General features: G+C 36.7%; 1 protein-coding gene across 1 annotated transcript in view; it reads left to right on the plus strand.

Moving 5' to 3' along the window:
- crhr1 (corticotropin releasing hormone receptor 1) overlaps positions 1-19,591 on the plus strand; it is a 160,003-nt gene extending 140,412 nt beyond the window's left edge. The window contains exons 9-14 of the mRNA XM_081386353.1: positions 318-378; positions 2,480-2,552; positions 2,783-2,868; positions 7,314-7,449; positions 10,455-10,496; positions 18,657-19,591. Coding sequence (XP_081242479.1) covers positions 318-378; positions 2,480-2,552; positions 2,783-2,868; positions 7,314-7,449; positions 10,455-10,496; positions 18,657-18,797 — 539 coding nt within the window. The 3' untranslated portion in view covers positions 18,798-19,591. The remainder of the gene's footprint in view (positions 1-317; positions 379-2,479; positions 2,553-2,782; positions 2,869-7,313; positions 7,450-10,454; positions 10,497-18,656) is intronic.
- The last annotated feature ends 319 nt before the right edge of the window (positions 19,592-19,910 follow it).

Below are 19,910 nucleotides of genomic sequence, written 5' to 3' on the forward strand. Positions count from 1 at the left end.
TCTTGCTGTGTTTGTCACCTTAAAGTACATCATTGATTAAATTACTTTTGATTAATAACTTGAAAAAGAGACACAGCTAAAGTAGTAGATAATTACACTAATGAGGACTGCAATTTGATCAGGTTCTCTTCTGAACCATGGGCGAGTTATTATGCGAATAAACAAGCCTTGGATTTTCCTCATTAAAAATGCATTGCAAATGAGTCATTGCCGAGGATTTATCACACAGTCCCTTAATAGTATCAATTATACTGTTTGTACAATGTCTTTGATTTTCAAAGTAAGTGAGTGGAAATTTGCTCTGCTTTTTTCCGAAGGTATTCCATTCCCCATTATCGTTGCATGGGCCATTGGCAAGCTGTACTATGACAATGAAAAGTGAGTTTGCTGATGCTTTCTGTCATTTTCTTCCTTTTTTATCTCTGTATAATATCTGCATTTTACTCTACTCACACAAACTCACTCATCTCATTTACAATAAAAGCAATTAAAGGTTAGATTAGCCCGAATTATCTCCATCATCTATCCTTGTCTTGCTCATTAAACAATCGATACATGGTAAAGCCAGAGAAACGTTCAGTAAGTGATGCTAATTAACGCCTGCTACTCACGGAATTGATGAGTGACACTGATGTAAACATCCCAGTTCAATAGTTCAATAGTAGTCAAGACTTGATATATACAGTTAAAAGATCTTCTAAATAAAAAGACACTTTATAATAAATCTAACAACTGACTAACAAACGAAAAATTGTTTTATTAGACACTTTTAGAGAATGGATTAGGGTGGATATTCTAAAGCCCACATTAACTTCTTTAGTCCCAAGATGGGACACTACAAAGAAACGATGTTTCATTGTGAAAAATGTTCATTTATTTATATTAAATTGGGGTAGAGGGGTATATAATGTCCATTGTCCAGGCTTTGGGGTTAAATGCATGAAATATGGCATTATTGTAATATATAAAAATATTTTCTCCATTTTTGCAGATTTACTGTCTTCTGCACGTGAAATACTAATAGTTTTACCATGTATAATATGAATTAAATAATAGTTACATTAGTTAGATTTATTGTGTCATTATGTCACAAGAAAGTAGTAATAATTTGTGGATGGATGGATGGATGGATGGATGGATGGATGGATGGATGGATGGATGGATGGATGGATGGATGGATGGATGGATGGATGGATGGATGGATGGATGGATGTATGGATGGATGGATGGATGGATGGATGGATGGTTTGGATGGATGATTGGATGGAAGGATGGATGGATGGATGGATGGATGGATTGATGGTTTGGATGGATGGATGGATGGATGGATGGATGGATGGATGGATGGATGGATGGATGGATGGATGGATGGATGGATGGATGGATGGATGGATAGATGGATGTTTTGGATGGATGATTGGATGGAAGGATGATGGGTGGATGGATAAAAAGTGAACTTTTTTATTTCCTTTAGACTGTGTATAGAAAAGAAGAAACATTGCCAAATTTAAATTTAATATGTGAATTGTTGTTAAACAGAGCCTATGGGGTGCTACCAAACTAAACAAATTAATTTCCGCATAATTAAAAAGTCTCTCTTAACAGTCCTTAACACCTCTTTAATTTACCTTCTCACTTACATCTGCTGATCACTGTGGAGCAGCGCTTCTCCATTGGTGCATTGTGAGCCAAAAATGGGTCACAGCTCTGCACAGAAAGGAAAAAAACAATGCTAAATGCTAATTACAAAATGCAGCTAAACATACAAGTGTACACAGATTGGCTGTACATCTACTCCGGGTGTTCAGTTTTGAAAATGTATTCATCCCTTGGTAGAGGCTTGCCAGATTAGTCTAGCCCTTAACCAACTGCCTGAACCAAATTCATCTCAATGTCATTTTCTTTGACCTTAAGGGCAAACCCAAACCAGATGTAGATGACCCCAGAAAAGTATTTTTTAAACATGCGCATTCAAAAAAAAAAAAGGCTTGTTTTACCTAGATGAATTTGTGCATCTCTTTGGTTGAGCTCCACAAATGACAGCATTTTGCCATTCAGACGTATCCCAAAAGCCAGATGTTCCTCCCTTCCTGTAAAACTGACACACTCAGCCGAGACAGTCTTGATTATGCCGTGTCCCCAACTGAAACTGTAAGATTAACAAATCTGGTGCATATCTGCCCTAGGGACACACTTTCCTTCTCTTCCTTGCTTTTTTTCTTTCTATTCTTTTTATGGAAAAGCTTCTTTTATATATATTTTCCAGTGGATCGTCTTTAATCACTTTACTGAACTTGTTTTACTAGGCTTGTTTAATCATTGTACTATAATAATAAACATTTATCTCCAAATCCATTTTTATTGTTACACGGATAAACAGTTATGCTGTCTGAAGAAACGGGGTCAAAATATTATATATACTTTATAATAATTTTAGGTGCTTCATCATTAGGTAAGGGATCTTACTCTTTCTGTGCAGGTGCTGGTTTGGGAAGCGGGCCGGCATTTACACTGATTATATTTACCAGGGTCCCATGATACTGGTCCTACTGGTGAGTCAGCTCAGTCTTGATTCATGTCCACTTACACAAACGTTTCATGAGACTTGGTGTGTACAAGTAATTTAGCATTTTTTATTTGTTTGGTGCTTCCTCTTTCGCATGAGTCTTATTATGTCTTCCATGATTTATGTGTGTAATTTCATATGGATAATAATTCATATTTGCCATTATAGTGTGTAAAATCGAGTGCCTTTTCTCTCTATCTTTCTCTCCATCTCTAGATTAATTTCATTTTTCTCTTCAACATTGTGAGGATCCTGATGACTAAACTGAGGGCCTCCACTACCTCAGAGACCATTCAGTACAGGTGAGATATCCCAAAAGAAAGGTTGCTCATTGTAGGGCTAGGAGACTTAAAATGCCCCTGCCACATAGGTTTTAATTTATTAAAAATTTTGGCTAATTAAACTAGGCTGTTACCTACCAAATGAGTTTAGTAGTACTCTTAGCAATATACACTACCATTCAAAGGTTTTTGAAAAAGCTGCACTTAGCATTTATTTGATCAAAAATAGAGTAAAATCAAGCATAGCGTCAGTTCTGGCAGGTCACGTTAGTTAAGCTCGCATCAGCTGACCCTCAGCTGATCCACGTCTACCTATAGGAATACGACGCCTATCACCGTATACATATATAAGCTCCTTCAGTATTATCAGCTGCTATCGCGTTTCTCAGGAGCTAATTACCCTCCTCCATCCCAAGCTCCTCCTCTCGTCAGTCAGGATTTGGCACTCTGATTCCCCTTGAATCAGAATAAATTCTCGGTTATGTTATACTTTAAAATCTTGAATTAAATATATTTGCAAACTTTCATGTTGGTTCTGTTCTGTTTACCCCAAGGGGGGTTATTGCTGCTCTCCCTGCTCTTATCCATAATAGGCTGCATGGATGCGCAGGGAGTTCTCGCCCAGAACGGAACCATACCGCCAATCCAAACTGTATGCTAATTGTCAATCGTATTTGACGGTAGTGGTCCTGACATAAACAGTAATATTGTTATAATTATTATTATGATTTAAAAACTGTTTTCTTTTTGGAATATTTTTAAAGATGTAATTTATTCCTGTGATGGCAAAGCTGAATTGTCAGCCTCATTACTCCAGTCTTCAGTGTCACATGATCCTTCAGAAATCATTCTAATAAGCACGGATGCTCAGGAAAAATGTCATCAATGTTGAAAAAGGTTGCGCTGCTTAATATTTTTGTGGAAACCATGATAATTTATTTCAGGATCCTTTGATGAATAGAAAGTTCAAAAGACCAGCATTACTATAGATGGCTGATGACACCAAACATGGTACTGTATTTTACAAAGTTTAAAGCCAAAATTCTGGATAATTTCCCTCAAAATGAGTGTAGAAAATGTTACTTAACCTCAGACGCTTATCCTAAACTCCTTATGTAAAATAGTAATGAATACAAAAGGATAGGATAGTAGACAACTGCTGACATAGGCCTACAATAAGAATTTAGAGCTAGATTATTAATCTGGAAAGCATAACTCTATTGTGTAAGCAAATGTTGCAGTGTTGGGCTGCTCGGAGGCTCGGAGGCTCGGGCTAACAGAGCAGTTTTAATAGGTACACACTGTTTACACTATATGGGTAAATCATATAAATGGCTTACATCTAGTTGCGTCTGCATATTAAAATGTGATATTTTAACATTGCACGCTGTGATTTGGCTTTCCTGTTGGGTAGATGGAGGAGGATGAGCAGACTGAGATGCTGAATTTAATCATGTTTTGTGTCTGTTCTGAGTTCTGGAACTTTATAATAAGCTGTTAGTTGCTGTGCCAAACTGTTGTGTAAAAAAGAGAGGAAGGGATTGATGGATGATTGATGTGTTGAGGATCTCTCTCTCTCTCTCTCTCTCTCTCTCTCTCTCTCTCTCTCTCTCTCTCTCTCTCTCTCTCTCTCTCTCTCTCTCTCTCTCTCTCTCTCTCTCTCTCTCTCTCTCTCTCTCTCTTCTCTCTCTCTCTCTCTCTCTCTCTCTCTCTCTCTCTCTCTCTCTCTCTCTCTCTCTGTGAACTCATATTCCCTTCAGCTATGACTAATGTCCTTTACAGTCACAGTCAGTCGCCCATAGCAAATGCAATACATACTGATTAAACCAGATTCATCTCAATGTCATAGCGTTGAACTCTTTGTATATCAGCAACTGTGGCGTTACTCTGTGTATCATTATTCAGACACCACCTGGCTAAACATATTATATTAATTATATTTTATGTAGAATATATTGCTAAATTTGTGTTAAATCTAATAATATTTGTCAATCAAATGGAAATCAGGGGCCAGTTGCATAAACTTAGCCTCTACGTTAAGTCTTAAGAACTAGTTTGACCAACTATAGTAGCAGTTAGACGAGAGGTAATCTGTCTTACTTACAAATTAGACCAATCTTCCTTTTTATGTAAATGACTTTACAAAGTAAGGACCAGTCTTGAAGAAAAAAATTAGATGACATAGGGCCAGATTTACTAAACAGGGCGAATTAGTGTGATAGTGCAATCCCATAAAATGCAGATGGGAGTGGAAAGAAGTTAGGCACTCTGGAAAGGGTTAACTGATCAAAACTGTACTGTGAAACTTTTCACAAATCAGTGAAGTGAAGGAATCAGAAAAGGGTTAACTGACAAAAATTTTACTGTGAAAGATTTCACCAATCAGAATAGTGAAGTAAAAGACTCAAGGAATGGTTAACTGACCAAAAATGTGTTGTGAAATATTTCACAAATAGTCTATTTGAGCCTAATATGACTGACTAGCTGACTTGATGGCCATTTTTAAAAGTATAAGCTGATTTATCTAATGGCTTGGAGCGTTATTCATTGGCACAGCCTGTTTTCTGTCTGCGTGTTTATTGGAAATAGATGTTAAACATGAAGATTGCCTATTTTTCACTTTCCTGACTAGCGGATCAAGATGGATCTAAGCGGATCTAAGCAGGTCAAGATGACACTGGTTTCAGTCTTCTAAGTGTATGCATTATAAAATTAAGATGGAGATGGAAATTAAGAGGATTCACAAATCATGAATAACGACATGCATCTATGACAGCACACAACGGATTTATAGCCAAAATAAATCTGAATATCAAACCGCATTTACTGTGATCAAAAAAAGCAATGCTTCCATCTCGTTGCTGAGAAATATAATGTAGCATAGTTTCAGTAATGAAGCTATAAAGTCGCGGGCAGCGTTGACAACAGGTTTCTCTACTCCTAAATGTTTCTGTGTGTGTGCTGCACGATCTCTGATCTCTGTGAAAGCGAATGACGTCATAGCTTTATGGATGCAGGCAGGGCCGTAGCTAGAGGATTCGGGGCCCCCTGAAAAAATATTGATGTGGGCCCCCACCACCCTCCACCAATATCATATACTGTATAATAGATGAGCATGGAGGCCCACATACAGTATAACAGAAAAAGGTGATGCTGTTGTAAAACCTTTATTTTAAAAGTTAAATTTATATAAAAATTACAACTAATAAAAAGAAATTGTTAAATAATAATAAAACCAATTTTTAAAAAGTAACAGCAAAATCAGTCTGTTATAATTCATAAATCAAAAAGTAAACATTTATAAATTGACAAGAATGCAGTCAAATTTAAAAAATAAAGTCATTTATTGTCTTATTTTTTAATAAAGAAAGCTAAAATGTATTCATTCAAGTGCAGTGTGTATTCGTGTTTTATTGATGTAATAAATACATCATTTGCCGGCAGGTCAGGTGCATAATGCAATGTGTCGTGACTCGTGTCAATTTTTTAACTCTATTTACAATAGTGTAAAAAGAGAGGAATTTTGACCACGTAATCATTCAGTCGATTGTGGAGCGCACCGATAATGATGAGTGACAGGACCCGGCAGGCTGTAGATGGTAGTTTTCTTATTCCCAGCGAAATAACAATACAACCTGTCTTTAAGAACATCTTGATCGACTGGGATACAACAACTCTCCTGGCCTCCCTCTCTTTCTTTTCATGGCGTTTCTGGTTCCCTGATTTATGTTTTCTTTTCCCCGACATTTTGTCAGTCAATCTCCTGCTCTTCCACCAAGTTCATCGTTAACTTCAGGCAGCTGCCGCCTCAACTCTGATTGGTTCTGTTCACAAGCTGGGGTGGGACTTACAATTTTATTGGGTCCATCTGATGTTTGTCACTGACTGAATAATTAATAAATACTTAAATCAGACTAACATTAATAGGGAGGTAAGAGAATATTTGTAAAAAATATTTTACCAAATTGCATGTTTTTGTGGTTTTCATTTAAACCTCAGGCATACAACTAATATAAATATTAGAATTATTCATACAACAGGGGCCTATATAATATAACTATAGATTTTGTGGGGCCCCCTATAATTGTCACCACCTTTTACCCCACTAGCGACGGCCCTGGATGCAGGCTCCAACGCGCCCAGACCCATATGCACATGCATACCCAGACGCTAATCCACTGCTACCGACATTGTAACAATACAAAGCAGGTTGAAAATCTGAGAAGTTACACTGTAAATGTAAATGCTGGCATTAAGATTAGATTACACGAAACTTATTTCCTCTAAAGCCCGTCTTAACATATCTTTAAAACATTAAAGCTGTGTCTATTTTTTTAGCACAACGTTCTGGAAACCTGTTTGTATGTTTTATTATTTTATTAAAACTAGTAGGGCAGAAATGATCTGGTTATCTGGTTAAAAATCTGGTTTCCATATTCTCATCTCTTCTTCTCTGAATCTCACAGGAAAGCAGTAAAAGCCACACTGGTTCTTCTGCCCCTGCTGGGTATCACATACATGCTGTTCTTCGTCAACCCTGGCGAGGATGAGATCTCACAGATTGTCTTCATATACTTCAACTCTTTCCTTGAGTCCTTTCAGGTAAACAAGCACAGTTTTGACCCATATTAATTGTGATAAACAATTCTTTACAACTCAGAGGTGGAAATTCTGAGAATGAATTGTACCCACTAAGAGTTATTAAGAGTAAATATAAATAAGAGTTATTTATTTGCACATGCTGTCTTTTACACACACAAAAAATAAGTGCTGCTGAGTTAATGAATAAGTCTGAATAAGTCACTAATGAGCCTAATTTGCATTGAATATAATGACAATGACAGAATCTAAATATACATCTCAGTGCTATTTAATTGCATTTAGCTCTTGGTTAAAATGGATTGCAGATGCTTAATGAATAAGATGCAGGTTTTGTGCTGAAACATCACATGCTGAAGTGGTGCAGCTCTTGCTACTAATCAGTAAATGCATTTGTTTTTGCAAAAAACAATCAGGTCAAACCAGTTGCACAGCTAAATGTTTTATAATGTTTCGTTTTCTATGAAGTCTCGCCCACGTGTTCGGAAATCGTCATTCCATTTCCTCGTGCTGCATTTCTCACATCAGTCGACAGTTTTTCATGTCATCCGAAGCACACAAGGTCAACTCTATCCTGTTTTGCACCATTTGCTTCCTGGTGTGACCCGGGGGTCTCTCATGAATGTTGAAGCCATGTTTTCCACAGATTCATCTGGCCCCACATCTGTCCAAATCCTCATGGGAATGATAATTCATCTGTGCAGAAAATTGTATGTTAGGGTGCTCTCGACAAACATGCTGAACAGTTTATTAATCTGAAACATACTGAAACGGATCTTATGCTGAAAACTATCTCATTAATAAAATAACTATTTTGAAAATTACGATTTGAGGAGGTCCTTTTTAGGTATTTGCTTGGAGGCAACACTTTGACAATGGAAAGAAATTCATCAAAAACAGATTTTAATATTATTAAATTTTATAAAAAGCTCAAAGCTTACTTAATGTCAAAAACAGCACATGTTGATAAAATACTAAAAAGGCAGATCATTTAATAATGGATAAATAAATAAAAAACCACCAAGTTCTGGCATGAAACTCTAGATGGCGCTGGCTGATAGGTCCTTGACTCAATTTGGTAGCTATCGCATCATCATCTACATAGCGCAGCTGATTGGTTGCTGACAACCACTAAATGTTTTATAACTACCTGAATTAATCACGGATTACAGTAAGAATGCCTGTTAATAAAGCATTTGTTAACACACTGAGTAACTACTATATGTCTATAAATAATAAGATGTTAACTATTTTTAACTAAGCCTTTAAATCTCCTTTGTAAGAGCTTTACGAGGCATAAATAATCCTCACATTTAATGAGCTCGCAAAAATAGTTAACATCTTATAATTTAGACATATAATAGTTACTCGGTAGTTACAAAACATAGTAGATGTCTGTATAAATGTACATTTAAGTAGTTTAATCATTTACTTACACTTTCTAAAAGATCTTATGAACCACTGACAACTCCTAAATAACTGTTTTGTAAATAATGTCATAATTTAGAAATGATAACTTGATCATTAATAAAGTATGAAAATACAATTATTAAACAAAATATAGATGTGCTTATAAATCAAGAATAAAGCATTTATAGCTGTATTTTTAAACTACTAATGTCTATTAATGTAGTGACAATGCTTTATAAATGATTAATTAACTATTTATAAATGCTTAACTAATGATTCATTGCATGCGGTTATTAAAATGTTACCCATAATATAACAAATGCAATATTGTCCATAGTGTCTCTATCCCTATCCATTCCACTGTCACACAATATTAGGCAACGAACAAATTTAACAGTTCCTTATAACAATCAAATAATGAATTTAACTGTAAATGTTTTAAAATAAAGGAAACTAATTAACTCATTTGAATTTTTTTTAATGGGTGGAAAAATGCTTACTGTGGGGCATTATTGTTATACAATTTCCATTGTCCTCCACAACATGTGCCATGCCAGAAAATGAGTTTAAAATAACCACCAGGATATAATGTGACCATATGTGACTCTGGATCACAAAACCAGTCACATGTTGCATGGGTATATCTGTGGCAATAGCCAACAATACATTGTATGTATTGTACAAAATGATAGATTTTTCTTTTATGCCAAAAATCATTAGGATTTTAAGTAAAGATCATGTTCCATGAAGATATTTTGTAAATTTCCTACTGTAAATATATAAAACATTTATTTGTGTGAATGAATGCAGCACAACCGCGAACATAAATGGACAACTTTAAAGGAGATTTTCTCAATGTTTAGATTTTTTTGCACCCTCAGATTCCAGATTTTCAATAATCTCGACCAAATATTGTCCTATCCTAACAAACCATACATCAATGGAAAGCTTATTTGTTCAACTTTCAGATTATGTATAAATCTCAATTTCAAAAAACTGACCCATGCGACTGGTTTTTGTGGTCCAGGGTCACATAATGACAATAAAACTCTTTATTGGTTAATTCAAAGAATTTTATTAGGAATCATCCCATGGAGGGTTAATATTATCCATCTCAGATAAGTCTATGCATTTTTCATCATTTGATGAATGAGATTCAGAAGGGAGAGGTTGACAATTGGTTCTCTTTTTTACAAAATCATATGAATATGAATTTTGGCTTTTTGTTGTTTTTGATGAGCTGTGTATTACACAAGTGTTTTGGAGTGTTTATTTTTTTGTGGGACAGCTTATGTGATGATGTAATTTTCACATATTTTCATTTTCATTTTCCCTTTTCATTTTCACATTTTTTTCTGTTTTTTTATCATATTTTAATTGATTCATTTAAGATTGACAGCTAATAATTTAGGAAGAGTTGAAATTGTTCTTATTTGTTCCATTTCACATTGAATATCCTGTTTAACTTGAGACAATATCTGAGATAAAAATGGGTTGTGAATGGTGACTTTGAAATAGAGTTGTATGTGAAATTTGAGTTTTATTTGAAAAAAAAAATGTATCTTATAAAGTGTAAATGTCTCTCGTTCTCTTTACAGGGCTTCTTTGTGTCAGTGTTCTACTGCTTTTTGAACAGTGAGGTAAGAAAGCTCTTTTCCCGATCTTCTGTTTGCATCCTTTTTTGCACAAATTTGCCCTCTGCTTTTGACTCGTAGTTCTACAACAGCGATGGGTCTCTTTGAAGTGCTATACGAAAACAGTCTAGGTAATTCGGGTAATTCAGATTTCCTCAACCATGGCAGCCCGATGAGACCTGGCCAAAAAAAGAATCACATCGAGACCCTATCCGTTAACCCAAAGCCATCCTTCTGGCAGTCTATAACTATAAAAACCTACTCCACTCATAAAATATTCATTCCTGTGAAGTCTAAATTTGGCTTGTATTACATGCCCTTTGAAAAAAAACTGTAAACCTTTGGGAATTTCCAGCCAAAATATTACTCTTTAGCGCTGTGCCCAGATTTCAGACGTAAGCACATCTTAGGCATCATGTTGTCCCTCTAAGTGAACACGCTTAAAGGTGCTGTAAAGGGATCCAGGATCGGATCCGTCTGGGCTCTTTTGTTTGTCATTTTAAGTTCAAGGGAAGCAGAAAAGTGTGGGGCTTGATCTGAGGTCACCCTGAATCACAGATAGATATCAGAATACACAAGCAAAGTAGAGCGTACAGTGTTGCTTAAAGTCAAAGTGATAACATTGATCTGTTCCCGGTACATATGAAAGGTACACCGCGATGTCTGATGCATGATGTTATGAACCTTGAGAAGGTGCCTTTGGCTCCAATGTGTCTACGCAAACATGTTCAGAACTCAAAGGCCTGTGGTACTGAATTACAGCTACAATAATAAATACTTGCCACAAGTTTTTTGATAGCCAAAAATGATCTGGCTTGGAACTGCAATAAAGCACTTTCTTTCATTTGTTCACTTTCTCTCAATGTGTTGCATTGCAGTTTATTAAGGTAAAAACTATTTAAAATGATAGTTTATTGTTGTTCATTGCAGATTTTTAACAAAATGTCCAAAATGTCTTTTGCATGGATTAAAAATGGATGTTTATTCACGTTAAGACTCTAGGATCAGAACATAAGGTATACAAATTACACATGAGAATTAGTGAAGTTTGAGTATAGCTTTAATAGCTTGGCTTCGACCGGTTCGGTAACACTTTAGAATACTGTTAATTAAAGGTCCCATTGCATGGATTATTTTATTATTTTAGAATGTTTCCTGGGGTGCCCTTATAATGTTAGTATGTTTTTTAGATAAAAAATTGTAATAATTTAGAAATAAAAGGCATTTTTCCTAGCCTGATTTCATCCCCTGATTTGAACGCTCTGTTTGAAGGGGCGTGTCTGCTGTGAGACTTCAATGTAAACGCCCTCTGCTGTGATTGGCTGACATGCTTGCATATGAAATATCTGGCATTACATGTGGAACTATCTGGAAAACTTTTACTATTACAGCTATTATACGTTTTTACTATTACAGCTATCGGGATTAACAAATCGTGAGAAGTTTTTTAAGTATTTAGATCTATTCCCATCACATAAAAGGTTGCAGTGATGAGCATTGAGCAGATGACAGCCTGTTGATCGCGTGAAAAAAGATCTTGTCATTGCAACGCAGTTTCTGCACTCTCACTAATGATTTCACCAATGCAAACATAAGCTAAGTACAGTAAGAGCTTCGTTGTGCAGTGTAACAGCGTCATTGATTTCATAACGAGTTTCGGCAAGTGTCCAGATAAACTCGCGCTGTGTGATTGACAGCTTGGGCGATTGGAAAGGGATTGTTCTTTGATCGCTTTCTGTATATTAATCACAGTTTAAGTGAGATTATTTTCATCCTACTAAGAGAAACGTTGTGAAGTTGATCGCTACTTCCATAGCAACTCACTACTTACCGCTTGCTGGAATATAGTTGAAATTGCCCCCTTCGTCAGTATGAAATGCTGAGAGAAGCCTGCTTGATATTGTCCCATAGAAAAACAGTCCGTGGTGAAATGGACAGAGCAAACTAACAACTTCGAAGTAAACTTTTGCGGTATCCGATTATAGATATCAACCACGCCTGTTGACATTTCGCCATCAATACGCCTGTATTCCTGTGGGCGGAGGTTAGTCAAAACACGGTTCTAGTGACGTCATTAAAGAAGGAAGTAGAGGGATGTAGTCCAAACTGGGCGTTCGATGTAGTCAACTTCTGTTAAATAAAATATCTCGCTTGGCATTGAACTTTGAGCTTTATAATTTTACAGATATTATTTATACTCTAACAACAACATTACACACTAACTAAAGTTTGAAACATGGGATCACGAAGAACGGGACCTTTAATAACTACACAGGAACAAATTAGTATTGCATTATTAACACTCTAGTAACTACTATTAACTTACAAAAACTAGCAAGTAATAGTGCTTAGTCGAATGTGGTAGTTCACGATGGCTAATCAATAACTACTATTTTTTCATAACTCTTAGAAAACTACTAAGAACTACTATATACAGGTTCATAATGAATGTGAATAATGCATAATGATTAATTAATTCTGAAGTGAAGATCATGGGAACCCACTAGTAATTACTCAAGTATTTACCAAATCCTTCAGAAGCAATTACTAATTTTGGATCAGTATTCTAAAGTGAAAAGCATGATAACTTTAAAAATCATTGTAAACTTTTGAGTTTTTTGTAAGGTTTTGGGTATTAATGTATTTTGTTGCTACATCCTTCTTGTACATGTACTTGGGAAAGCAGAGTTTTTTTATCGTTCTGAAAGGAAAAAAAGAATTTCAGGGATTATTTTCAGCAAAAGCTCTGAAAGCTGTATTTGAAACCTTGCTTTAAGTGTCAGCAGTCACTGACCCAAGGGGTTTTATGTTTTTACAGAAAAACATAAAAAGAGAGAGTCAAGCTCTTAGAGCAAAGTAAGAAGTTTCTTTTCTAGATGGATTTTTGATCGCGATTGAGTTTGATCTCCTCGATCTTCTGAACCCCTCACTTGACACCCACCACAGAAGTTAATTACATACAGCACCAGAGCTTTACTGTTCACTTCTGATCAACTGTGGAGACTGACCTTTGACCCTCACAGGCATGGCCAACTGTTCATGCTGTGCCACGGGCTGCCAGCAACTATTTCATGCCCATTCAAACCGCAGCCCCTCAGATTTTTGAGCCAATTATGCACCTTGAATGCAGAAAAAATATTTTATCTTTGATAATTCAGTTCACTAGTGATCTCAGACTTTTGTACTCCACTAAATTATATATATATATATATATATATATATATATATATGTGTGTGTGTGTGTGTGTGTGTGTGTGTGTGTGTGTGTGTGTGTGTGTGTGTGTGTGTGTGTGTGTGTATACAGTACACACACACACACACACACACACACACACACACACAAGTCTACTCAATATAAAATCCTTCAGCTCCTGAGCGTGAATAACAGTGACTTGAATTATAAACATGTTTGGAAGTTTTCCATGTTTTTCTGCTTCAGCGGCTTGTGAAGTGTTTACTGGTTTAAATTCCAGTGCAGGCAGCATTGTTGACACATGCTTTGGTGACTACGAATCAAAACCTCAATCTGGTCAGAGAGCAACCGGCGTGGAAGCTGTGCACTATCCATTGCGCATTGGAGCGCCCACAGATATTTGACCGCCAACCGTTTCGAAGACAGGCCCCCTAAGAAGTACATTAAATAAGGTGGAGACAGAGAGGAGGTTTAAATGTTTACTCTGACATCCATCTCATTGATTTGTGGAGAGAGAGACCTTTTACAGTACTCAGACCCGTCTTTCTGAAAGCCAACACATTGATTCAGTAAAACGCCCCCCCTCCGAATTACTGTCTAAAGTGGTCTGATTTTTCTCACACGCTTGGTTCGACCACCGGCTTCTGGTTACCTCCCCTGTATTTGGCATTTTAGTTGTCAAAGGACTATAAACCTATAACCTTTTCTGACAGCACAGCTTAAAGGCCCACTGAAGTGCCTTGAATAATGCAGCTTTGTATGATGCGTTTACATAATTTCCACTGAAACAGGAAGCTAAGGCGGGACATTTTGAATGGCTCCTCCGCCTTTTCAAATAGCTAATAGCGTTTAGTTTACCTCACTGACAGCGAGTCGTACTTGACTCCATGGAAACGAATCTGAGCGCTGATACGTTGGATTTAATAAATGTGAATAAGTTGTGAATAAATTCTAACCATTTAATTCTGAAAACGGAATAAAACTTGAGCGTTTGAGCAACCGAACACACATCTCCAACCCATATTGCTCCGTGACGTGACAACAGTAGTGATGTCTGGTTCGTGAACTTTTTTCTTTTTCTGTGAACCAGTCGAACCAGGTCAACAAATCGAACTGAATCGTTCAAAACAGAGTCAGTGCTGATCCAGTTTTCTAAAGTTACTCACTTTCGGACGTGCCTGACAGTCACTCCGACTCGAAATAAACAATATCCTCTGGGATCCTAAAAAAATTCAATTTTGATTTCAGGGGGCCTTTAAGGATATGTCATAGATTTGGTTGCTAGGGAGAGGGTCCCCTGGTTGCTATGATACTATGCTGAGTATGCAAACGATGCAGGGTTTCATTGCTGGCATATATCACACTGGTGTGATTTAAATGTTAATTATTTGATTATCCTAACCTTTGACAAGTCCTGATCCAAATCCAGATCTGGGGCCGTATTCACAAGATATATTATGGCTAAAAGAAGCTCTTAACTTGCCGATTTAGGAGAAAATCTTCAAATTAATGGGCGTGTCAATTCCAATTTTTAGGACTAAAGATTTAAATCAGAAGATATAAGAGACAATAGATCCTGATCCAGCAAATCACTTGAGCCATTGACTTAGCCATACCTTTCTTCAACTCCTCACCCAGCTTGACCTGCGATCCCCACAACTTCAGGGGCCCAAGCTGCGGGGCTCAAACACTTGTCCTATATCCCTCGAGAATAGGACCAAGTGCGTACAGAGCATAGTCATTGTGAATTTCTCACAATGGGTGCATTCAGAACCATTGAGAAATTAATGCACATGCTCCTCACCCAAACACAAAACCTGGGACATGGAGGCACACACTTCCTGAAACACTTGCTTGAGTGTTAATAGATGATGATCGCCTTTAACGTGCTAATACAAGCAAACGGCTCCAGAAGACAAAGCTGATGACATAGATTGCAGACACCCTCTTATACTCACGGGCACTCCGGCAATGACGTCATGGACTGTCGTCGGCCAATAAAATTGTCATGTTTACACACGTGCTTCAGACACCGGTCAAGCTGGTAATGTTCCCTATAGTGTCAATCGAAGACGTAGGGCCCTATTTTAACGATCTGAAACGCAAGTGTCAAAGCGCAAAGCGCAAGTAACTTTGTGGGCGGGTCTTGGCGCTGTTGCTATTTTCCCGGCGGGATAAATGACTCTTGCGCCAGGCGCAAATCTAAAATGGGTTGGTCTGAAGTAGCTTCATTATTCAGGTGTGGTTTGGGCGTAACGTGAAATAAACCAATCAGAGCGTCATCTCACATTCCCTTTAAGAGCAGACGCGCTTTTTCTAAAGCGGATTCCTATTGTAACGGCGGATTTGCCAGGCGCACACCAGGAGCGGTTCACAGCCGAGGAGAGCAACGCTCTCGTCAGGGACGCTGGGGATGGAGAAACCCACCCAAATTAACTTCGGTTAAAAAGGTGTATGATAATTTGGGTAAATGTGTAAGCTAGATGTATGCTTTTATAATAATTGTCTATCTATCTATCTATCTATCTATCTATCTATCTATCTATCTATCTATCTATCTATCTATCTATCTATCTATCTATCTATCTATCTATCTATCTATCTATCTATCTATCTATCTATCATCTATCTATCTATCTATCTATCTATCTATCTATCTATCTATCATAATAATGTATGATTTGCAAAAATGAAAACTGCTGCTTCTGTGTAGATGAGAGAATCAAAGTGTATGCGCGTTGTGCACACGCTACATTGATTATGGCCAAGCATGCGCCCTTAAAAAAGCATATGAATAACATGCGCAATGCGCCACTGACTTTAAACTATTTTTTCCTGGTTAGTTGCGCAATTGTTTTCTAAACCTGCAAAATAGCATGAAGGAACGTTTGCGCTGGAACACACCTCCTTTTTTGCGCTGAACCGCCCAGGGAGCGCAAGTTCATTCCCTAGTTTAGCGACGTGCTTCTGTGGAGGGAAAAGCGCGCTTTGCACGGGTGCAAAATAGGAATGATACATGCGTCGGTGTACAAAGTCAATTGCGCTGGGTGCAAGATAGGGCCCGTAGTGTTGAGTTCCATTTCAGAACTGGCATTGTATATTTGAATGTATATTTATTTATTGGATTATATCGTTTCATTCATAATATGATGATAATAATAATAATACTTTATAATTATTATTTTTAAATGTTATAAATATTATAATAAATATATTTATTATACTACCTTCTTTCTCACTCACCCACTTTGTCCATATTTTTCTCTATATTAGCTTTAAATTAAACCTCTTTTCTCTGACGTATATGCTCCTCACACACACACACACACACACACACACACACACACACACAGAGTCGCTCACACATGCACCCACACAGATACGCATGTTAACATGTTTATTTCCTCTTTCCCTGCCCACGTAACCACATATACACCTGTTCTCGCTCTTTCTCACTCACACGTGAGAAAGTCAGAATACACTGTAAGTCATTATTAGTCTTGTTAATATTACTCTTCACAATGAAGATGAATAATACAGTGGTGTGGTATTCAAAAAGAAAAACTTCTTCCATCATGCGCATAACAATCCCACACATTGCATTTCAATATAACTCTAATTCATTGCGAAGATTAAAATATATATTTTAAAAACTTCCCACATTTTTATGTTTTTTCATTAAATCTTTTTGAACAAAGATAAAAGTTAAAATTGTTAAATTGGGAATATTTTGAATAAGAAATTTGTATTTAAATATAAGAACACAGACCTGAACACCTGAACAAAACTGTCACTTCTTTCTCCTGTTATTTTAAAGCATCTGACAAGGTTAATGTAATGCAAATTCTAGCACTGTTGTGACGAGCAGTAGCATGACCGGTGACAGGTTTGACAGAAAATACATGCTGCTCTTTGTTGCCATGTTTGACAAATGAATGACAGAACTATACATTCATCACAGGTGACTATATAGAGCGCACAAAGATGAAGAATGCAAGGAAATAGTCTTTTAAATCCAATAATCCACAGGATACAGGGCAGAAACATAGTTTAACACATCCACTACACAAAGACAAAACCGGACCAAGAACTGAATGAAACAGAGTATATATGCACATACTAAATTAGGTAATTAACGTACGACAGGTGAACGGAATGATTAATCAAACACACTAGGAAACTGGGTCAAATTAGAGGGCACACAGGCAAACAGGAACAGTACTAAAACACAATGAAACTAAGCCAAAATAGAACATATTTGTGACAACATTAGTGTAATTAATAAATTAGGCCGAATGACTTTAAAGTCACTCCATTTTTTTGTTTACATCAAATATTCATAACTTGTCTGACCATTTTCATGTCATTTGTCATTTTCACATAATTTGACTTGATATTCAGAGCTTTCTTAAAAAAAAAAAAACTGCAACACTAACCCTAACTGTGCCTCCTGTAGAACTATGTATATATTATAGTTTTACTAGTTGTGTTTATTGTTAATTTATGTTTTATGAGATTATGAGATTGCGTTATGGAGACCAAATGTCACCGCAAATATAGCAATACAAGTAAATTGACCTTTTTTTTTCTCCAATGAGGAAAACAGCTTTTACATTATACTAATTAAAGTGTTTTGAAAATCTAAAATTGCTGAAAGTTTTCTATGATGGCTAGGATTAGGGGTAGGGTTTGTGTAAGGGGATACAGTGTAAAAACCATTATGTCTATGGGCAGTCAGAGTCCCCATAAAACATGGAAACTAGTGTGTGTGTGCATGCGTGTGTGACAAATCAATACTGCTGTTTTATGTGAATTATGTCATTTGATAAGTATGTTATTTAAATGTTATTCCCCTCATATACGGAGTTAGCTACGTTTTGTTACTAACTTGCAGTGAAACGTTTTTATCTATAGTTGAGCTACATTCAATTATTAATATTAATAGTAAAGTGTCTTTTTTTGTGTGTCCGTAGGTTCGCTCAGCAGTTCGTAAACGGTGGCATCGCTGGCAGGATAAGCACTCCATTCGGGCACGGGTAGCACGGGCCATGTCTATTCCCACCTCTCCAACGCGAGTCAGTTTCCACAGCATCAAGCAGTCGTCGGCCGTCTGACCTTAACAGAAGCGAAGCGTCCATCCCCGTTTCTTCTGCTTCCGCTCTTTCTGTCCTCAGCTAATCATCCATGTCCTCTGCAAAACCCAGGGATAACAGCTATGGGCCAAACAGGGTATGATCCTCAGCTGAAACACAGATGAAGGGTGGAAATATACACAAACAATGAGGTCCACCTGCCAAACACAGAGAAGAAGAATCTGTTTCAGAAACAGATTAGAGCATCGGTGGTCTCAGACAATGATAGGAGACTGTGGAAGGATCCTGATATACACACAAAAAGTTTGATAAAGGCAGACAGAGTGTATTAATTCAATAGCTAAAGTTATATGTCACATTATCTCCTCCTGATCTGCTTTCCTATCTTCTCTGATTGGAGACCTCAGTTTATTCCTAACTTGTTTCCAGAACTGTCAGAGTAGGATCATATTGAATATGCACTGCATGGCCAAGAGTAGTGTGATTGTGAGCCAGAACTGTGTTTGAATGGGAGTAAATCCCTTCATCCATATTCTAACATCTATTGGAAGACCTTCCAGAAGAGTGGAAGCTGTTAGGGGGGATAAACTTTTTACTGCCAAAAGTTTTGAAATTAAGGCAAGGAAGCACATACCCACTCTTATATAAAAAAAGTTTAAATGCAGTTATAAATAGATCAGATTAAATTAATATATTAAAGAAACATTTATGCCCAAATGACTCTTTATAAGGAGAAATGTCTTAAACTATTCCATAATACTTTCATGTTTAATAAAGTATGTTTACAAGCTGCTTAATTCATACAAATTTATTACAATAAAAACAAAATTAATTAAAACTAAATCCATAAAATGATCCCATGATGGGAACCCCTAAAATGGTCTATATATCAAGCACCTGACAGAACCCTTATAGAACATTTTAAGAGTGTGAGTTTGGTTTTCAGGTGTCCACAAACTTTTGGTCATATAGTGTATTAGTTTTAGGTTTTGGGAGTATATTGGAATTTGGAAACAAACTGAATATCTTTGACAGATCTCAAAGTGAACTTTCATTATTGTTATTGAATCGTTTGACTCGAGTTTTCTCCGAGTAGTTCAGTTTGTGACCCTAATGCTTTTTCTCTTCACTCGC

This window comes from Scardinius erythrophthalmus, assembly GCF_964197995.2.
Source record: "Scardinius erythrophthalmus genome assembly, chromosome: 1".
Lineage (NCBI taxonomy): Eukaryota > Metazoa > Chordata > Actinopteri > Cypriniformes > Leuciscidae > Scardinius > Scardinius erythrophthalmus.